Here is a 17,066-nt window from a genome sequence, read left to right as displayed (position 1 = left end):
AAATTTATAGCTCTGCAAGCATTTCTCAGGGTGGAAGAAAGGCCTACATAGATAATTTTACTTCACAGCTAAAGATCTTAGAAAAGGACCAACAAAAGGAGCCCAAACCAGGTCGAAGGAAAGAAATAACAAAACTTAGAGCAAAAATTAATAACATGGAAACCCAAAAAACAATCTGAAAGATCAACGAAACAAGAACTGGTTCTTTAATAAGAAAAACAAGATTGATAAATCCACCAGCAAGACTCACAAAGAGAGAGAGAGGAACCCTAATAAACTGAATCAGAAATGAAAAGAGAAACATCACAATAGAAATCAAAGAAATTCAAAACATCATCAGAGACTACTTTGAAAGTCTGTATGCCCCGAAAAAAGAGAACCTAGAAGAAATGAATAAATTCCTGGATTCCTATAACCTCCCAAGACTGAATCAAGAAGATTTGGAATACCTGAATAGACCTATCACTATTGAGGAAATTGAAACTAATCAAAAGTCTTCCCAAAAATAAAAGACAGGTCCTGGAGCTGGAGCGATAGCACTGCGGGGAGGGTGTTTGCCATGCACACGGCTGACCCACATTCAATTCCCAGCATCCCATGTGGCGCCCCGTGCAGAGCCAGGAGTGGTTCCTGAGTGCAGAGTCAAGGGTAACCCCTTTGCATCGCTGGGTGTGACCCAAAAAGCAAAAAAGCAAAAAAACCCAGGCCCAGAAGGATTCACTATCAAATTTTTTCAAACATTTAAAGAGGACCTATTGCCAGTTCTTCTCAAGCTTTTCCAGAAAACTGAAGAAAAAGAAACTCTCCCAAACAATTTCTATAGGGCTCATATATCCCTAATACCAAAAGCAAACAAAGACACCACAAAAAAAAAGAAAACTACAGGCTGATATCCCTGATGAACATGGATGCGAAGATTCTCAACAAAATATTAGCAAATAGAATTCAACAACTCATCAAAAAAGATCACACACCATTGTAAAAAACTAAAGCATGCCGACAGGCATGTGCACTCGAGGGCTCTCCAGGTGGCTCTGTCTCACTGCCCATGTTCGGTGCCACCATGACCAAGTGGATTCATCCCAGGGATGCAAGGATGGCTCAACATTTGGAAACCAATCAACATAACATCATATCAACAAAAGAAAAGATAAAAACCAAATGATCATATCAATAAATGCAGAGAAAACATTTGACAAGATTCAGCACCCATTTATGATGAAAACTATCTTACCAAATTGGGTATCAAAGGAACTTTCCCAACATAGTCAAAGCCATCTATCACAAGCATATGGCAAGCAAGCGTTATCCTCAATGGGGAAAAACTAAGAGCCTTCCCTCTAAGATCAGGGATGAGACAAGGAGGCCCACTCTCACCAGTTCTGTTCAACATAGCACTGGAAGTACTTGCAATAGTGATTAGGCAAGAAAAAGATAATAAGGGGATTCAGGTAGGAAAGGAAGAAATCAAGCTTTCACTATTTGCAGATGATATGATACTATAGAGAACCCTAAAACCTCTACCAAGAAACTCCTAGAAACAATAGACTTGTATAGCAAAGTTGGAGGCTATAAAATCAATACCCAAAAGTCCATGGCTTTCCTATACGTAAATAATGAGAGAGAAGAAAGTGACACGAGAAAAGCAATCCTGTTCACAATCATGCCTCAGAAAATCAAGTATCTCAGAATCAGCTTAACTAAGGAGGTAAAAGGACCTGTATAAAGAAAACTACAAAACGCTACTTCACAAAATAAAAGAGGACACAAGGAAATGGAAAGAGATCCCCTGCTAAAGGATTGGGAGAATTAACATTGTTAAAATGGCAATACTCCCCAAAGCATTATACAGATTCAATGTGATCCCTATAAGGATACCCATGACATTCTTCAAAGAAGTGGATCAAACACTCCTAAGATTTATATGGAACAACAAACCCCCACAAATAGCTAAAGCAATTCTGGGAAAAAAGAAGATGGGAGGCATCACCTTCCCCAACCTCAAACTCTACTACAAAGCGGTACTAATTAAAACAGAATGATACTGAAACGAAGGCAGAGCCGCAGACCAATGGAACAGGGTTGAATATCCTTATACACACCCTCAAATATATGATCACCTAATCTTTTATAAGGGAGCAAGAAACATGAAGTGGAGCAAGGAAAGCCTCTTTAACAAATGGTGCTGGCAAAACTGGACAGCTACATGCAAAAAATGGGCTGACCACTGGACGGAGGTATGAGTTTGCAGTGGCAGGGCACATGAAAAATCTCGGGATGGGGGAAGCAGTACCGAGACCCCAAGTGGCCACCCACAAATGGCTCCCCTGCTCCTGAACGGCCATGATCACAGAGGCACACAAACCAATTTCGGAACCCAGTGGCTTCTTGCAGAAATGCCTCTAGACTGAATTACACTACAGCCTTGTGACGCCCTGGGAGGGAAAAGGTTTTTGTCCCTCAGCCTTTCCTTTCGGCAGTGGCAGTGGCATGGCAACCACCATCTTTCAGAGCCCACTGAACAGAGGTACAAGTATGCAGTGATGGGGCGTGCAGGAAATCTAGGGATGGGGGGGTGGTACTGGTGCTGCTCCCCACCCAGATGAGACCCTGAGTGGCTGCCCACAAACGGCTCCCCCGCTCCTGAATGGCCATGATCCCAGAGGCACACAAACCAATTTCAGAACCCAATGGCTTCTGGCAGAAATCACTCTGGACTTAATTACTAAAATACCAGCAATCCAAAATCCTATGCTCCTCATTATCAGCAACAGAAAACAAATGATCAAATAATGCCTTCTCGGCAGTCTGATTGTTGGGGGGAAATTCCAAATAATAATAGTGAGTTTTCTTTCCAAATATTGAATGTAATCGAAGTAAGGAGAGAGTAAGTGAAAATCATCTGCAAAACAGGCAGGGTGGGGTGTGGGATGGGGAATATACTGGGGTTCTTGGTGGTGGAACATGTGCACTAACGAAGGGATGGCTGTTTGATCATTGTATGACTGAGACTTAAACCTGAAAGCTTTGTAACTGTTCTCACGGTGATTCAATAAAAAATTTTTTTTTTTCAAATGGGCTCAGATCTCTACCTAACACCATGTACAAAAATCAGATCAAAATGGATTAAAGACCTCAACATCAGACCAGAATCTATAAAATACATTGAAGACAAGGTTGGCAAAACCCTCCACGACATTGAAGCTAAAGATATCTTCAAAGATGACACGCCACTGACCAACCAAGTGGAAACAGAGATAAACAAATGGGACTATCTTAAACTAAGAAGCTTCTGCACCTCAAAAGAAACAGTGACCAAAATACAAAGACAGTCAACATAATGGGAAAGAATATTTACCCAATACCCTTTGAATAAGGGGTTGATATCAAGGATATACTAGGCACTAGATGAACTCTACAAAAAGACATCCAACCCCAACAGAAAATGGGGTGCTGAAATGAACAGAAACATTCTCAAAGAAGATATCTGAATGGCCAAAAGGCACATGAGAAAATGCTCTTCATCACTAATCACAGGGAGATGCAGATCAAAACAACAATGAGATATCATCTCACACCACAGAGACTGGCACACATCCAAAAGAACAAAAGCAATTGGTGTTGGCGCAACTGGGGGGAGAAAGCGACTCTCCTTCACTGCTGCTGGGAATGCCGACTGTTTCAGCCCTTTTGGAGAGCAATATGGACAATTCTCAAAAAATTAGAAATTGAGCTCCCATTTGACTCAGCTATACTACTTCTGGGAATATATCCTGGAAAGGCAAAAGAGTATGGTAGAAATGACATCTGCACTTGTATGTTCATTGAAGCACTGTTTACAATAGCCCAAATCTAGAAAAAACCCAAGTGCCCGAGAACAGATGACTGGTTAAAGAAACTTTGGTACATCTATGCAATGGAAAACTACACAGCTGTTAGAAAAGATGAAGTCATGAAATTTGCATATAAGTGGATCAACCTGGAAAGTATTATGTTAAGTGAAATGAGTCAGAAAGAGAGGGACAGACATAGAAAGATTGCACTCATCTGTGGAATATAAAGTAACAGAATGGGACAATAACACCCAAGAATAGTAGAGGTAAGGACCAGGACCTTTACTTGGAAGCCAGCCTCACATGCTGGGAGAAAAGGCAGCTCAAGTAGAGAAGGGAACACCAAGTAAAGGGTATTTGGAGGACCAGCTCGGGCTGGGAGATGCGAACCGAATGTAGACAATAGATCGTACACAATGGTCACTCAATACCTCTAGTGCAAACTACAACACCCAAAAGGAAAGAGTGAACGAAAGGGAATGCCCTGCCACAGAGGCGGGGTGGGGTGGGGGGATGGGGTGGGGGTGGTGAGAGGGATACTGGGATCATTGGTGGTGGAGAATGGGCACGAGTAGAAGGATGGGTACCTGATCATTGTATGAATAAAACATGAGCACGAAAGTTTGTAAATCTGTACTGTACCCCACAATGATTCACTAATAAAAAATTTTAAAAAAAAACAGTAACTGTAAAACAGGATACAGTTTAAATACAAATTAAAAGAAAAAATAAAAAAAAGAAGACAGTGTACATCAGCAAATGAAAAGTTTGTCTTAATGAAGATCCCCTCTGAAACTGGTTACTAATAAGCAAGATTATTTATAGCCACTCTTAAGAAGAATGACTTTCTCATAGCTGTACTTTGCAAGAAGTGAAAAACAGAAAGACAATCGTGAGCTGGATAGAAATATTTCAAAGAAAACCTTAAAATCCAGAGAGTATTCCTTGTTATCCAACTGTGATAAGAGCCCCCTATACCAAGTTCTATCTAAAATAACATTGTGACTAATTATAGCCAATGAAATATCAATGTAAATTCATACATTCAATGAAAAATAGAACTTTACAACATGAATTTGTAATTCCAGGACCAGACACTTAAGAATCAGAATGATGCCATCTCTACATTCTCTCCTGACCTTTCACAGTGGCAGAAAGTGTCATTCTGAGTGATTCTGAACAAGGGGGAGGACACAGGGATGAAGACAGACTAGATCTCTGGAATCACACGTGGAGCAGACTGCTCCTGAAGTCCCTTCTCACTCACATCATATGTCACAGAAACAGAAACTCTGGTTTAGTTCAGCCTCTGGGATTCCAGAGCCCAAGTTACCGTAGCAGAGCCTAACATACGCTGACTACACAGCATGAAAGACTCAAGGGTAGGGAAAGAATGAGAGCAAAGAAATTAGAAGAAAGCAATGTAGAACATTAAAAGTAAAATAGAAAGCAGTAGTGAGAAAGAAAATTTAAAATAATAGTAGCCAGTGAGATAGGATGGTGGATAGGGTGTTTGTTTGCCTTGCACTCAGTTGACCTGGGTTTGATCCCCAGCACCCCATATGGTCCCCAAGCCCTGACAGCAGGGATCCCTGAGCTCAGAGCCAGGAGTAAGCCCTGGACACTGCCAGATATAGCCCTAAAACCAAATTAATAATTATAACCGATAATCAACATAAGAGCTGATTCTAAGGGTTGTGGGGGACAGGGGAATCTATGGCATCACTGTCATCACTGCTATCCTGTTGTTCATTGTTCATACTCGAGCGAGCGCCAGTAACGTTTCCATTCATCCCAGCCCTGAGATTTTAGCAGCCTCTCCTAATTACTTGTCTTTCCCAATGATTGGAGGCTCTTTCAGGGTCAGTGGAATGATACCTGTTATTGTTACTATTTTTGGCATATCGAATATACCACGGAGAGCTTGCCAGGCTCTGCCATGCGGGCGGGATACTCTTGGTAGCTTGAGAGGCTCTCCAAGAGGTATGTATGTGTGTGTGTATATTCACTCATGCATGAGGCTCAGCGCAAGTGTGTAGAAAGCAGCCCGGAGCACGGCAGCAGTAGGATAGTGGAGGTTGGCTGCTGGAGCCGGGTCCCTTGGGGCGGGGAGAGCTCTCACCCACCCCGCTCTGGAGTGCCCTGAGTGGCAACAACCTGGCGTGGAGTCCCAGGGGGACTAAGGGTTGTGGGGAACAGGGGAATCTATAGCAAAGTTAGTCAATGTTTACAAAGGAGAAGTCACACACTCAAAAGGCTACACAAAATTTTAAGTTGCAATAAATATTAAAATAAAAATTATTGCTAAAATTACTCAGGAAAACATAGAAAATAGTCTAATGACCACTGAATTAGCAAATAACTGTCTTCCAAAAGCAGTGGTAGAAAAGTTGCCTCTAATATTCAAAGGATAAGTATTCCTTACCTCATTATTGTGTAGAAAAAGTAGACAATTATATTGCTATAAAAATCTGATAGATATCAGCAAGAAAAAAACTGGAGGCTCTCATTTGATTATAGAATGCTAAACATTCTAAATAACAAATAAAATCTATCAGTATATTAAAATTAATGAACTAGTTCAGAAAGTTTGAGAGCAACATGCAAAGAGAACCTACAGTAGAGAATCTGTCAAGGTTCAGCTTATAAAACAAAAGTTTCTTTTTGGCAAAATCTGTCGTTAATGTATCCTTAGTACCAAAATGACCACCACCAGCAAAATAATACCTGGAATATTAGTAAATTCTCAATAAGACTATTCATTTTATAAATTATAGAGTGAATAACACATTAATGAAGAAAAGTACAATATTATCATTAAAGTCCATGGTAATAAACAAATGAGCAGAGCCAAGAAAATATAATCAACTCTCTTTCATAAGGGAGCAATCTGCAATTAGCTGTAGTTAATGCATAGCAAGATTCTTAGGGAAGAAAAATATTGCTGAGTTCTAACTGCAAAAAATTACCCTCGACAGTAACAGAATGGGAGACTAACACCCAATAGTAGTAGAAATAAGGACCAGGAGGTCTGCTCCATGGCTTCGAAACTGGCCTCACATGCTGGGGAAAAGGCAGCTCAGATAGAGACGGGAACACTCAGATAGTAAAGGATGACGGGAGGACCCACTCGGGTTGAAAGATGCATGCCGAAAGTAGACCATAGACTGAACATGAAAGCCACTCAATACCTCTATTGCAAACTACAACACCCAAAAGGAGAGAGAACAAAAGGGAATGCCCTTCCGCAGAGGCGGAGTGAGGTGGTGGAGAATGGGGTGGTGGTGGTGAGAGGGATACTGGGAACATTGGTGGAAGAGAATGGGCACTGGTGGAGGGATGGGTAAATGATCACTGTATGACTGAAATGCAAACATGAAAGTTCATAAGTTTGTAACTGTACCTCATGGTGATTCACTAATAAAAAAAAATTTTGTTTTTAAATTACCCTAGATGAAGCTGGAGTCCAGACTGACTCCATTGCTCCTCCTGCCAAAGCATGAGCCTATCAAGTCACTGTTGCTCGTGTAGGTTGCTGTGTCGATTTCAAAATCTTCCAGGGACTGACTGGTCAAGAGAACAAACTTGCATTGCATGCAGCCACCCTGGTTTGATCCCAGTCTTATTTGTGGTTTTCCCTTCATGTAACAAAATTGTAACATTTCTTTCCAATAGTCCTTAGGAAACAAAATTGATAATTCTACCAACTATGGAAATCTAGTGTGGATTACATGTGTGTGTATATATATGCAGACATATACAAATGTCATTTATAGTATCACTCATATAACCTGAAACATTCACAATGGATGAGAAATATGTGATTAGAAAAAAAAATTGGTTAGCTAAAGAGAATGTTACAAATCTTAGAAAAGAAGGTTGGAAGTATATAGCTTTTAACATAAAATGATATCCTAGATATCACAGGAATGAAAACAAGCTTGTCTCAAAATAATATACTCATAGTATGATATCTACCTATTTTTTAAAAAAATGTATATAACTTCAAAACTAGAGGACAACTGAGATCTCTAATAAGATCATCAATGATGTGTTTTCCTTTTCGGCATCCAACAACTTTTCTAACATAAATAAATATCCCTGATACAAGCAAAATGAAAATTATAAAAAGTAAATTGAATGCTGTGGGAAAGTAAACATTTATCCTAAAAATAAACCCTAAAGTTGGAAAATGAAAGGAAAAACATCTGCTGCCTGGACAGAAAGGATAGTCTTAAATTCCTGGACAGTCACACACTTCCCAAAAGCACTGGGGTTCCAGGTGCCAACTTACTCTGATGCCTTCTGACCACCATGAGAACCCTAAGTCTTCCATTCTCCCCCAAAACCTTCTCTTGGAACCAAAACTAATATAAAACTGAAAGAGTTTTATTACTCACTGTCATTACCAAGAATCTGCTCTTGGTCCTGAGAGTTAGTAGAGGGATTAAGACTTCTGCCTTGCATGCTACATTTCAGGCGCCCTGAGCACTACCAGGAATCAGCCCTGAGCACATCCAGGTGTGACCAAAGAACCAAAACAAAATAATTTGTTCTTGGCTATTTATTAATATAAGGGATGCTTATTTATTCCTCTAAAAAGACCAACCATAAATGACTTTGATGGACACTTACTTATTCTAGAGAAACTCAAAGAATTCCTTAATACTCTTCATACCCATGGTGCCCCAAGCCCCACCAGAATCATTCTGTGAGAGCAGAGTAAGCACTAAATACTGATGGGTGTGACTCAAAATAAAACACAAAACAAAACAAAATAAAAATACAAAATTTAAAAAACCAGCTAATCTAATTGATAAATCTTTCTAGTGGAGATAAAATGAGAGAAGTCATTCATTGCTATGTTAGAGAATGGTTTCCTCACAATTACTGCAGGCCAGGGATAACAGAGTTCTCTACAAAATTCAGCAGCCCACTCAAAGACTGAAAACTGACTCATCTGCACAGTGAGGACAGTAGAAAACCTTAGAAAACAAAGACTATTTTTGCAAATTTGCTAACTTCATCATCTATTGGTGAATATCTTCTGTAACCTAATATACATGCAGTGCAGAAGTTGACAAGACATGTGCCTCCATGAAACTCTAATAAAAAAGCTTCTTCACATGAAAGTGTACTATGAAGTGCATGGTAGAGGGTAGAGTACTCTTTCAGGAGAGGGTCTGGTCTGCAGGGCTCTCCGGGCCAACAGCAACAAAGCTCGGCCTGTGTTGGTCCAATAGTCAGAGAACTATGAGGTAATGATTAATTTGGAATGAGTTCTGACTTTTCCCTATTGTCCTACTGACTTCGGTCATGGCTTTGGGGAGGGCTACTGATGCACATTCTTTGAGGAACCCTTGAAGGAAAAGACCTTCACTGGTTTGGACCATTTTGGACTGGAGCAAAAAATGCCTGTGGCCCTTGTGCTCCTCCAACTTTCCTCTTCTCAGCATCTATCTTGGTAGCACAGGCTACTGCAGAATCCTGAGAATGGCAATGATCCTTTGCCAAGCTGTGCACCAGATACCAGGACTGCTCAGTTGTAAGAAGCCTAGGATGGAAAACGGCACTCTGCTGACAAAACTGCATCTTCCATTTCCCAATTCACAGCCTCTATGGCCACATAACCTAACTAAACCAGCTTTGCCCCTGTCAACTCCGCCCACACAGCCATAGCTCCTTGTCTTTTCTCAGATACCTTGAACATATCCATTTTTACACAAGAGCACACAAATCAATTATAGCTATCATTATGGCATATGGAATAATTATCTAAAAAGTCTTTTGGAGACAAGATATAACTCAGTGGCAGAGAACTTGCCTTACAATTATGTGTGAGGGAATAAGTCTAATCTCCAGTACCATAAAATAGAAAAAGCCATTTACACTTTGGAGACCAATATTTTTTGAGTATTGATTGGGCAAACATAAAATAAGATATGTAACAGGGAGCTTCATCCGCCAAATATTGAACACTTTTTAATAATCCAAGTCCCCTTTACTGGTGGTAACTCTGAACCTCACTATGCAAAGTGACAGATATGTGTAACAGCTTTATATCAAATGTCTATAAATTTTAGGCCAAGGCTTTATTCTACTCAACACAAACTCAGTGTTCCTTCCAAGAAAAATCCTGTGCCTTTCAGGATGCCTCAAAACCTTTGGAGCAGTGCCTGTCACCCTGAGCATTAAACCACAAAAATCAACCATCAAACATCACTGGGAGCATGTAGGATAACATTGGTTTGTCCTTTCAGCCTTGCCGCAGGGAAATTAGGTTTATCGGGTCACACCTATCACGTCTGGGTCCCTCCCATTCCTCTGTAAACTCTTCTCTGTGCTCTCCTCCCCAACCAGTTAATTACCTTTTTTTTCTAATCAGATTCTGTTAACTTATAAGATCAGATCCTTCTAGGACATTGAACTTGTATTGTAAGTTAGGTATTGTTTTTCTCCATTTTTTGCATAGTTTACTTTAAAGCAATGTCCTTTCTGTATGGACACAGGAAGAAAGTTAATATTATGCTTTTGTAACTTGGGAGCTAATTGCCTGAAAAATATTCACTCCTAGACATCTGCTTTCTCAACTCAAGCCTTCAGTTGCCCTTAGTTCCTAGTAATACAAAAGCAGAGTCCTGACAAGCGACTAAATGGACACAGGGCAAGCTGTGAGCTATCCTGGCATCAAAATGGGCCAGGCCAAGCACCATAATACTTAACTATCAGATAAGAGCACGGTCATGGACAAACTCTGTCATGACCCAAAAGAGGTAACTGGATAAGGACCCTGCTGGGGTTAGGAAGACAAACCTGGCCTGAGGACTGTCTGGAATATATAGTGAGATGTCCTCAGGAAGAGCCAAACTTTAAGTTTGATATATCTCTTTTCGTGCTCATACAGAATGACATTGCTAGAACTATTAGAAGTAGATTTACTACAATTATGTAAATAGATTACTAGCTGAGAAAGAAAGCGACACACCCTTGAGCGGGTCTCCTAGTAATCTGGAGTAATCTCCTTAGATGAGATTTTGTCCTTGAGTAAATCTCTTGGAGGAGTTGTTTTACCTGTCTTTGCTGATTTGTTAATGCTCAACCCACCTTTGTATCACCACCCTACGTGACTGCTATATAAACTAAGGCTGTAAAATCGATGGGGGATCCAGAGCCAGAAGGAGAGTGAAGGGGGGGTAAGAAGGAGAATGAAGAGGGCTCAAAAGAGAGAGAAACAGAAGGGGAATGGAGATGGGAATAAACTACAATTGATACCGACCAGCCTGGCCCTCATTCCTTCCTTCACCTACCTATTGCCATCGGCCTCCCCGGGGTGGGAGAAGTGGCCTGAAACCACCAAACGCAAGCGGCAAGAGAGATAGAGCACCGCAGCCTTTGGTAAATATACAGGAGCAGTGCTGTGTCAGACCCGGAGCCCTGTTAAAGTAAATGAATAAAAACAAAGTATAAAGCCCATCCTCTGGCACCATTCCTAAGAGGAAATCAAAAGAACTGTGTTGAGAGTCTGCTCCATGGATGGAGCCCGTCTACAACTTCCCGATGGAGAATATGTGAATCCTGCACTAACTCAGCTGTCAAAGAATTTCAGAGAACCATAGAATTTCATAGTCCTAATACGCCAGATAGTAGGATATAGATACACAGTCCCTGCAAGAATAGGAAAGATACTTTAGAAAGCAAAAAATTAGGCCAGAGAGATATTACAGCAATTAAGACACTTGCCTTGCATGTGGCCAACCCGTCTTCAATTCCCAGCACCTCTCTGGTCCTCTGAGTTCTGCCAAGAATTATCCCTATGCACAGAGCCAGGAGTATGTTCTGAACACAGCCTTGCATGACCCCAAAACAAAAGCAAGTAAAAATTATAATAGAATATCATTAAGTAAGACTTTAGAATGAAAATTCCAGTGAAACTGGATTTTGTTTACTCTGCACTACAATATTCCCTCAATCTTTGGAGCAGTGCCTGTCACCAGCATTCAATAAATATTTACTGAATTAATAGAATGCATAGCATTGAGACTGTAATCCAATAAGGGTCATAGCATTTCCCAGAGGTACTAATAGCTACCATGTAGCAAGCATTTCCAAGGGCTGAGCACTGTGAGAAACATTTCAGCAGCAGTCTCGAGTCATTATTACATCTATTCTTATATTGAATAGTGCAATTCTTCTTATTCACATTTGGAGGGGTGAATAAACTAATGTCCACTAAATCAAAGATCACATTTTCAGTAAGCAACAAACTATATTGATCCCTCTCAAAGTCCCATGAGCTCTAGACCATTCCACAGACAGCATCCCAGTCTTTTTTTGTTTTGTTTTGTTAATTTCAAAGCAGAATAAATTTCAAAACAGAAGAAATGTGTACATAGCTATGAGAAGCAGATCCGAGAGAAAATAAGTTTTCCCAGTAAGTTTAGAAATTCTTCACAGTAACTTACACTCTCTCTGATGATATGTGAGCACTTCAGAGAAAATAACAGTAACCCACTAGTGCATGTCTGTATATGAAGTGCCCTACACTGTTCAACTGACTCAGTTCAATCCCTACAGCTTTATATTCAGGAGAACTAACTCCATAACTTGTGTTTTTTACAGAAGGGACATCAGTTGCAAGCAAGAGCAACCCTCAAGTTCACCTCTTCATCAATTTTTCCTCCCTTTAAGTTCACCCATCTTATCTCACTTTCAAAGATGCAGGTCAGAATCCAACAATTTCCTAAATAAATTTCATAAAGCGATATATCAGTCCTCCTAAACTTCCATCTATATTGCTTCTACTGTTTCATGAAATTAATAAACACGTTTAGGACTTTAGAATGGCCTAACTACATTCCTAATAAGACAAAACAATGCCAGACATTTTCAATCTACATAAGCCCTGAGTAAACTCTTTTTTTGGGTTCAGTCATACATACATAAATAATGACTAGTGATGTGGAGCAAAGCTCATTTTCAACTCATCAAAGATTTCGAATCATATAATTTCTTCTTCCTAAATCCTTGTAACCTGAGTCTATCTGGAATCAGTGCCTCCCCTCTTGTCCTATCTCGCACATAAAGACATGAACTAGCACTTTGTATTCTGACTCCCATAACTTTCTTTTCATATAATTGGAGATTCCAGATCCAATGTCAGAGGGACAGAGAGTGTGATCTGTGCCCTGGGGCTAACTGTGGGCCTTGTGGGCATCATGGCAGGCACTATCTTCATCATCCAATGTTTGTTAATATATTTGTAAGAATATTGGGAAGAATTTTGTCCAGGAAGGTAGCTCAAAAGGCTGGAGAACATTCTCGACATACACAGGACCCCATGTTCCATCACTAGAACTGCATTAAATTAAATTATTTAATTAAATAATTAGTCATTATTTCATTAAACAGAAATTGTGCAGTAACTATGTACAAGGCATTGCACTATATAGATGAGTAAAAAAAATCTATATTAGGGGTAGAAAAATGAAAAAAAAAAGAAAAGAACATTTCAAAGAATGATGCATGCACTGACAAAGGTGAAGATAATGAACTAGAAAGATATTGGAGGAAGGACTGCTTCTTCAAACCCTCCAAGCTGAGACCTCAGTAAGAGGAGGAGACACAGAAGAAGGACACATATAGGAAGAGCACAGATTAGATAAGCAGGAAAATAAGAAAAGCACCATAGTGAAAGGCACTTGGTGAAAGAAGGCCACTATGGCTGTATTCCAGTAAATTCAGTTGGGTAAAATAGAATAAGTATGGATGGGCAAAGGGAAGTCAGGACAATGATCCCTGGATAATTAGAAATATTTTCCAAAGAGGGAAATCAAGCAACACGATTATATTAACTCATTTTGTTCCTTTGAAATTTCTACTCTGGTGTCATCCAAATGCCATTGATATTAGTAACTGATTGTATGACTCGGCCCTCACTTTACTTGGGATATGACAAAGAGCATAATGCCAATTAATAAACAGAATTCATCTGCATGCTGGAATACACCAAAATATTAGAAAGTACCCTTTGGTGACCAAGCATTTGGACTTCCAGTAAAGTGCTTTTAAATCAGTAAGACCACTTGGAAACACAGCTTCTTTGTCATTCCCTTAAGAGATGAAGGTGAAAACTACAGTTTAGGGCCCATGTTCCCAAATCTCAGCACTCTGAATGATCAGGGAAGAAGCACATACACCTCCCTAACATGAAGAGGGAAGCAGTGAACTGAAACTCCAAGTCAGGCAGAGGTACGGTCAAGATTCCAGATCACCTTGTCGGTCTGATGGGACGGCAAAGACCAGTTTGTAGAGTGATGCAGAAGCAATACCTCAAGACAAGCATTGTTAGACAACTAATACCAGAAAAACACTATTTCAGTGTCCAAAATACCAAAAAAAGCAGCCCACATGAAGTTATATTTGTGGTAATAGCATGCCAGAAATCTGGGCTAATCTGACTCTGCTATTCATAAATTCTCCCTCATGTTAAAGCACATGTGTTTGGTAAAGAAAAATGAATCCAAGTCAATTTTAGACATTGTTACTTAGAGACCATCTGGAGTCCCTGGAAGGATAAGAACCCCGCATCCTCCTGCCCTCAAATGTCCACTACACTGACAGCAGTTGCTAACCCGGGAGTCTAGTGCCCCTCGTGCACCAGGGACGGCCCCACCCCCACTTACCAGGGGCCAGCCCCTTCCCACGGGGAAAGGGATTCGGTTTCTTGGTAAACCTAGTGGAGAGCCCTCTGTGTTAGGGCTTGCACCTGAACTGCACACAAGGTTGGGAGACTAGGTTCTTTGCTTCCCACTTGTTTTAGAAGGTCACACCTGAATTTCTTCACCAACAGAGATCTTTCCCCAGAAGAAATTCCAACGAAAATCGCCTAGAAATCGTGTATTCCGACCGCGTCTGGCTTTGGGAGACCCACCAGGAGCCTTATGTAACATTTTTAGATGTTGGCATCCCGCGGAGCCGCTCCTGGGGCCCTAACCCAGATGCAGTTCATCTCCCCATGACAGCAGCTTCCTGGGTCAGGATCTCCGGGTTGAAAGGCCTCTGTCCTTCTCCTGACTGGCCCGATCCTGCTTATCTCATCCTCCAGAGGCCGGGCCTGGGTTTCCAGACCCCCGTCTCCGCGGACCCGCAAAGCCACTGGCAAATCACCTTGCCCGTCCCCGCCGCCTTCTCGCCACCCCCGCCCAGCCTGAGCCGGACCCTCCTCCCGCCCATCCCCGGAGGCCGGCCGGGCTCGGCGGGGCACAGGGCCGACACAGCCCCGCCCCGGCGGCGGGGGGCTGGCAGGGGGCCGCGCCGAGCGCACCTGTGTCCCGGGCGCTGTCGGGCCCGGCGCCCGGGGTCGGGGCGGCTGGGGACCAGGTGAGGGAGAAGCCCGAGCGGCGGGCGGGCGGAGGCCGTGGGCACCTACCTGCCCACCGTCTGGTTGGCCAGCTGGCGCATGCGGTGGAACTGCTTCTTCATGGTGACGGCGGCGGCGCGCGGGCCGGTGTGCAGAGCCCGGCGCGCCCTAGCCCCGCGCGCGCAGCCCCGCGCGCATCCCGCCCGCAGCCCAGCCGGGCGCCGCGCTGGCCCCCGCGGGTGCCGGCCAGGCTCCGCGCCTGTGCGCCGGGGCATCCTGGGACTTGTAGTTCCTCTCCGCTGCCCACCTGGGCTCCTCAGGCCTGCAGGGCAGGGGGGAGGCGAGGCTCGCGGGGAGCCGCTTCCCTTCCTTAAAAGTAAGCGGGAACACGGCCGCGAGCTCACCCTGCAACACCCCGCCTTTGCGTGAATGTGAGACGCTGCGGTTCTAAAGACACGCGAGGTCCACGCGACATGTGTTGACTCATAAAATGTCAGGCCACTCATAAAATATCAATGCGGAGGTGCAGGATGAAGCTTGGGGCCCAGAGGTCGATGGAAATTGGGAGGAAAGTGGTTAAATGCACCCTAGGTGTTTGATCCTTAATTGGAACCGAACCGAGTAGAAGTCTCCAAAAGTCTCCAAAAGTCAACACAGAAGACTCTCGTGACAGATCAGCTCCAGAGCCAGTTGGCCTGGGCGGCTTTCGGCGCGAGCAAGGTGCTAGGGTCAGAGCTGTCTCGGCTCCGCACCCCGCACAGCGCACCCCGCACAGCTGGCCCGGAGCCCCCACACAGCAGCAGTCCGGCAGCGTCACCTGATGTGATTTTCTTCCAACTCTACACGTAGGGAAGAAAACGGGTTGTTCCGGGGACCGAGAGATGGGCAAAAAGCGTGCTGCTGACCCTGGATTCGAGCGTGGCATCACATGGTGGTCCCACACCTCACCGCTCACTACAGCTCTGCCGGCTGTGACCCTGAACTCAGGATGGTGCTGAAACCCCAACACTGCAGGACTCTGAGCACTCACAGTTGTGGACCCTTGCATTGCACCGAGGGCTGGAGGCCCCCTTTCAATCCCCGCCTCGCACACCTCCACCCAAGAAATAATAGGCAATTCCAATGAAATTTTATTATCAAGAGCAATAATATCATGTGGTAAGGGTTAGGGCCCAAAAGGTATGAGTTAGTTTAAATGACCACAGGAAAATTGCATAACCTAGCTTCTATTTTTTTCACTTGTAATAAAAAAAAAATACTGCTCTTAGCAAAGATAAAGCACTATTTATTAAATTTCCAAAACTCAAAAACCATATATATTTTATGAATATCCACTTTATTACAAAGTATTATAGATAATAGTATAGAGAACATGCTATTATTTCCAAAAGAACTAATTCGATAACTGAAAGAACTTTTTTTTGAAAGGATATATTTTGCACATGTCCATTAGAGTTGCAAGATGTCCTAAATATGGTTCTCAATATCTTTCTGTCCATCTGAGGCATGTTTTGGCTGAATGAATATAAAATCTTTAATTAATTCAACTCTGAATTTAGCCTCTGCTTATTAGGTCAGCAATTCTGCCCAATTTGTAAGTGAAGGCATTATTTGCTTTTAACCAGCCATGTTATGCCCATTATGTCAGTTTAATTTTTATATTAACTGAAGTTTTTTTTCATGTGGGGTTTTTTCAAATCCATAACACACAGAGTGATTTTTATCTATAAATAACAGTGAGACATTAAGGCCACTATGTGACTTCTGATAATATTGCTTCTCTTAACTTGTAGAATTTCACTGCCCAGTATCACTGTATCACCGTCATCCTGTTGTTCATCAATTTGCTCGAGCCGGTGCTAGTAACGTCTCTA

General features: G+C 42.3%; 1 protein-coding gene across 5 annotated transcripts in view; it reads right to left on the bottom strand.

The window, feature by feature from the left end:
• Positions 1–15,424, bottom strand: part of ARHGAP44 (Rho GTPase activating protein 44) — a 195,358-nt gene extending 179,934 nt beyond the window's left edge. For all 5 annotated transcript variants that reach the window (XM_004603890.3, XM_055143123.1, XM_055143126.1 and 2 more), the window contains exon 1: positions 15,262–15,424. In XM_004603890.3, coding sequence (XP_004603947.3) covers positions 15,262–15,314 — 53 coding nt within the window. In that variant the 5' untranslated portion in view covers positions 15,315–15,424. The remainder of the gene's footprint in view (positions 1–15,261) is intronic.
• Positions 15,425–17,066: the final 1,642 nt, after the last annotated feature.

Source organism: Sorex araneus, chromosome 6 (assembly GCF_027595985.1).
Source record: "Sorex araneus isolate mSorAra2 chromosome 6, mSorAra2.pri, whole genome shotgun sequence".
NCBI lineage: Eukaryota > Metazoa > Chordata > Mammalia > Eulipotyphla > Soricidae > Sorex > Sorex araneus.
This window is presented reverse-complemented; position numbering and strand designations above follow the sequence as displayed.